This window comes from Mya arenaria, chromosome 5, assembly GCF_026914265.1.
Source record: "Mya arenaria isolate MELC-2E11 chromosome 5, ASM2691426v1".
Classification (NCBI taxonomy): domain Eukaryota; kingdom Metazoa; phylum Mollusca; class Bivalvia; order Myida; family Myidae; genus Mya; species Mya arenaria.
In genome coordinates this window covers 42,143,025-42,148,577 of record NC_069126.1, presented here as the reverse complement: position 1 = coordinate 42,148,577, position 5,553 = coordinate 42,143,025, and the positions used below count along the sequence as shown (strand labels likewise).

Here is a 5,553-nt window from a genome sequence, read left to right as displayed (position 1 = left end):
TGAGGTTCCCGAATTTAGGGCATGTCGTAAGTGTAGTATGCAGTGAAATGATCGTTTGAATAGTTAAGACCTAAATAATAAGGGTTAATCACAGACACAGATATCCTATCGTGCATTTGTAGCTTAAAAACCGCAGACATGAAACTTGTAAAAACACAGTCCTTTGATTTTCTGATGGATCTTGTGCGTCGCATGAGAGAACCAGTTGTTCCAAATTTGTGGGATAGCAGATTAATGCTTTGACTGAACGTTGTTGTAGTATTGTTCATTCCTGTAATATTAACATTCAGCATGGAAGATACTATGAAGTAGCCTGGTTTCTTGATAAAGATTTCTCCCTCGAGCTCGAGATGAATGCATTTTGTTTCGGTGAATGTGTGGCCGTGTTTGTTCCATCGAAGTTTTGAATGACCTTCAAAAGAAAAGTTTTTTTTATAACAAATACTCGAATGTCGATTTCAATATAGATTGAACGTTACTCAAAGCACATAGGTCAAACACATCTGTGGGCCAGTAGATTAAGGTTGCGACTGGTTAAAGTTGTCGTATTGTTCGTTCTTGTGGTATCACCTTCTAGCGTAGAGGACACTGTATTTCTTAGTAAGGATTGTTCCTTCAAGCTTGAGATAAATGCATGAATGTTTGCACTGAATGTGCGGCTATAAAAGAAAAGAGAATTACGAGACTTCATAATATCAGTCTTGATAAATTGTAGGTATTGTGCACAGAAAGGATGTAATTGTGTTTAAAGCTACTCTGGTTCTTGAACATGCAAAAGCGTACAGGACTGAAAGACGGGCCCCCTTTAATGTTCCTCCCGGAAGGCTGATAGTGTTTTGGGGGAGCATGCTATATGTTTGTTTTTTCGTACTTAACGGAAACGTTTCGTATTTTTCTGATGACCTGTATTAACCTAGTCAACAAATAGTTCATATCTTACTGCATCTGAAACGCCTATGTTGGTTAGCCGTAACGGCATTATAAAGTCAATTTCATTTGTTCTGAATTACATGTTAACGTCAGCATGTTTACGCATGATCAATAAACATAAATTTATATAAAAAAAGAAAAAGTTATTTTTCTATTTATTGTATTAAAGAGAGTCTTAAAATCCAACGCTTACAATTATCGTGTTAAATTAATTCATTCATTTTACTTGTGTCACTGTGTGCATCTACCTATACCGAAATATAACATTGTTACACCTGTGACCTTTGGATTAACAGTCAAATGTTAATCAATAGACCACGGTTCCGAAACTACTATGTCGGTCTATGTTTTCGTCCGATTTATTTAAAATGTTACATGTCCATAATAACATCAGAGCAGAGCACTAGCTATCTATTTACTCGGTCGATCCTCAGTACGTTCCCAACATTTTGAGAAATTGTTTATTGACCGCAAATTTATGCAATACAATAAATAAATGCTCTTAACATCCACAATTAAGAGAATGCAAGTTCGACTACGGATTATATTGAATTCATTATATTTTAATTCATATCATATCATAATCATATTTTTTTTTATTATTGTATCGTATTTAAAATCTCACTAAAACTTTGTTGAAGTTGTAATGACTACCTTGGACTATATCACTTGGTACGCTATCTACCACTCCAACCAGTTTGCCTGTAGGTGTTTTTATCCCCTGCCACTCACAGTCGGTGATAAACCATTCTCCGACCAATTGACCTATATTAAGGTATTAAACCAAGAATCAATGTATGATTTTGGGGTAGCTGGTATACCTTTCTAAAATATAGAATAACATTAGCCTTTCATAAAACATGAGGAAGAGTAAAAAATGGAGTTTTAATGAACCAGGTAATATTCATTACATTTTCATAATTTATATTGATATCTTGAAGAATGTTTTTCATTAGTGCATGCAAAAGTTATATCTTAATTAGATTGATTATGAGTGTTATATGTTCAGAATATTGGAACTACAAATAATTACAATGTACATATGTACATATTCAAACATAAAATTGAAATATCATTTTTGAAAATCTGCTTTATAATTTTTATAAAATATTTTTATTAGATACGGATACGAGCTCTAAACAGGTTATCTATGAATAACTTACTCGGATTTGCTTGTGCGTTTTTGACGTATTGTTTTGTCATCTCCTGAGAAAAAACAACACACCAATACCATTTAGACATATGCACAGTCAACTAATATTGCTTATTGATATTATTCAAAGACAAAACCACAAGAAAAAAATGTCGCAATAATACAGAGTATTTCTATGTCCGTTTAGCTCCTCATGACAGATATCGAAATGAATCGATGCTGTTGATTTTTTTAAGAAATTTCAAAAAATAATGGAAATGATGAGCTAGTTTCGAAGTGCTTTGTCATCACTAGATAAATGAAAACACGAATCCATTTAGAATTGTATTACATATAATATTACTTGTTTATGTAAAATGTGTTGATAGTTATAGTGACACAAAGCACTAATAAAACTTCTTTTTAAACGCAAAACCATAAAAATGCTCATTACGTTTTTACAGCGGAGCTCCATAATGTCCCGAATTGGACCACAGCATACCGACTCGTTATATATTTGTCTCAATGCATCAATGACGTGCCCTGTGTCATTGTAAGGGTTCGTTTGTTTGATGTCATTGCATGGCACACAGTACATGCTGCTGTCCAATGGCGGCGGTTCCTTATGGATTCTCCACGATACAGTCAAGACGAGGAAAAGGAGAGACTGTACAATTGTCAGTGTGACTAATACCATATATGCACGTTGTAATGTTCTACCCTCAAACTTGCAAACAAACACTTTCTTTTGCAATATGAACCGTCTGCAGGTGGTTCCCATAGTCTCTATTTTCCAAATGTATATATACATTAAACATATACTCAAGAACGCCTAACTTGCACGTATCATACTGTTTTATAAATAAATTACATCACTAAGCCAATACACCAAACCATTAACTATGATGCCAATAATGAATAAATAAGGGAAATATCACTGAAGAAATTACAACGGTTATTTGTTGTTTGTATAAAATGTTTTTAGATATAGTTATTCATAACAAGTTCATATACTTGAATGCTAAATTGCAACTTCTTTCACCTTTGACTGGGTTAAGGACCGGCACACTTTTTCTGGCATGGTTACGGTGTTGTCCATGGCGTATCCATTTTAAACTCAAAACTGAATGCTGAAAAGTGCATTACTGGTTTTGAATTGGTGAGAATTATGAGGCCCTCTTTTTTAATTTAGAACTGCTAGTGTTGGGTACTATTCACATTTCACATAAAATACGAAGAATACCTAGAAATACAGATGTCCCCTACAAATGGTGCTCCAATATGTTATATAACGGACGACGGCATTAATCTTTAGTCACAAGAAAACTTCCGCGTTATATATCCATGTACTCGTCATGGCCGTTCTTTCCTATGGCGATGGTTTTTTATTAAAATATTCATTTATTAATAAAGACTTACTTAAATATTAAACATTTATAGTATATGCGAACAATACATTTCAGAACAAATATTCCAATGTATCATCTATAGCTGATTATCTTGTCGTTTTTTTAGAGTAAGATATTGAACAGTTGTGATTGTTTTTAGTAAAATATGGGACAGGAAATGTTTATTAGAGACAAACGGGTATTCTATATACGGTGGACTATCAAACGTATAAACAAGGACGCGTAATATGTATGTACGTTTCCGTAACATTTTCATATACTTACAAGAAAATCTGCCACCGTCCTACTCTTTTTTGGCTTACGGACCGTCAAACCATTTGTACTTTTTCTCTTAATGTAAGGCGGCATTTTATTGTTGAGTCACAGAAAACGTTATACCTCCCGCGTAAGATTACTTATTTGGTCGTTCTGGTCCTCAGTATGGCGCTGATTTTTGTTTGTTGTATATATCTATAAACAAAGACAAATATCGATACAACACACAGTTTACATTGACAGTAGAGACGAGCAATAAACTTAAAAATGTGTGTCTCATCAATATCTAGTTTTGTTCGCGTTTTTCTCAAGTTCGATATTGAATTGTTTTGCTTAAATGTTAAATGTGAAAATAATAATGCAAAACGATAAAGCATTGAATAATGATTTTGTTGGTTTTAAAGTATAATATTAAAACATCTTTCAATAACTATCTGATAAACTTACATGGTAGAATTCAACTACATTTACCTTTTTACTCGTCTGGGGACCGGTACTCTTGTCTGGTAGGTTTACGGTGTTCTTCTTAGATTAATCCAAATCGAATTAAAAAATCTGAAAATTGCATAAATAATTTTAAATTCTAATGTATCACCGATAAATAGTTTTGTACATTTTACGTTTTATATTGACTAGCTCATGCTTCATTTTAGATAAAAATGGGACAGGCTACAGAAAAACGCTTATAAAAGACAATTGACGAAATTGGAATTCAACATTTTGTGGTATACTAAACGTATAGCAAGTCAGCGTTATTTGCATGTATGAATATAAAGCACTTTCATAGACTTACATGATAAATTGAAAACGCCCTCCCTTTCGCCCGGACTGAGGATCGGCATGAAAACTGAGTTTTTCTGAAGTGCATAAATGTTTTTAAATTTGTAAAATATATGACCAGTGACAAGCAGAAAAGGGTCTTATATTTAATTTTAGGGTTCCAGGGGAATATGTCAAATATGTATTAAATACGAATAATACCTTAGATAAACATAAACCCTTAAAATTGCTACATAATGGTGGAAGGCGACATTCTATAATAGAGTCACATGAAACATAATATGCGCCCAAAACACATGAAAACATACAATCATTGGTTACTAAACAAAGAATAAATACTGATGAGAAAAAACATTAAAGCCTGTTTATATGTATAAGAATTCACGACATATAATGATTTATCACTAATCCTCCAAAAGGAGCATTTAATTAATAATATTTAAGATGAATAAAATATGATTTGGAGTTGATTTTAAATGGCATTATATACTTAATTCCACACAAACCATGTTTATTTAAAATAAACTGTTATACCTATTCTTTTTATCATAAAAATTGGCTAATTCGCATTCAATATTTAATGAACAAGTATTGGTTTGTAAGCATACTTTTATGTGCACATCGGCTGTAACGTTGTAAGGCATTGGGTAAATTTATTCCCAGTTAAAGTTTCATTCAAAACATCCCATTTCTGTTTTCGTTTCAGTTTTAAAGAGACATTTTGATATTTATTTTTCGCTTTTATTTATTCAAGCATTTATGCATGTTCAGCTTAAAAAGTATTTTACATTTCCATTACGAATGGCTTGCTATCCAATTATTTGCATATTTTCCTGTCCTTTTTTTAAATAATATTTGTAGTTATGTTTTTACCTATTATTTCATAGATTTTCAAGATGACGAAATGTCTCATATCAATATGTTCTTAGTTAATTCTGAATATTTCTCAGGAGGTCCCAATTTAAATAACAATTACGTTATGGTGCCGTCTTTCGTTCTTTAGTCCGTCCGTCCGTCCGTCTATCTGTTTTTCGATCGATAACGCAA

General features: G+C 32.6%; 1 protein-coding gene across 1 annotated transcript; it reads right to left on the bottom strand.

Moving 5' to 3' along the window:
* Positions 1 to 3,917, bottom strand: LOC128233732 (uncharacterized). The gene is made up of 6 exons (XM_052947551.1): positions 3,736 to 3,917; positions 3,105 to 3,192; positions 2,517 to 2,848; positions 2,094 to 2,136; positions 1,585 to 1,695; positions 1 to 412 (listed from the first exon to the last, which is right to left on the bottom strand). Exons 1-6 carry the CDS (start codon positions 3,817 to 3,819, stop codon positions 15 to 17), a joined length of 1,056 nt encoding a protein of 351 aa, XP_052803511.1. The 5' UTR covers positions 3,820 to 3,917; the 3' UTR covers positions 1 to 14.
* Between the last annotated feature and the right edge of the window lie 1,636 nt (positions 3,918 to 5,553).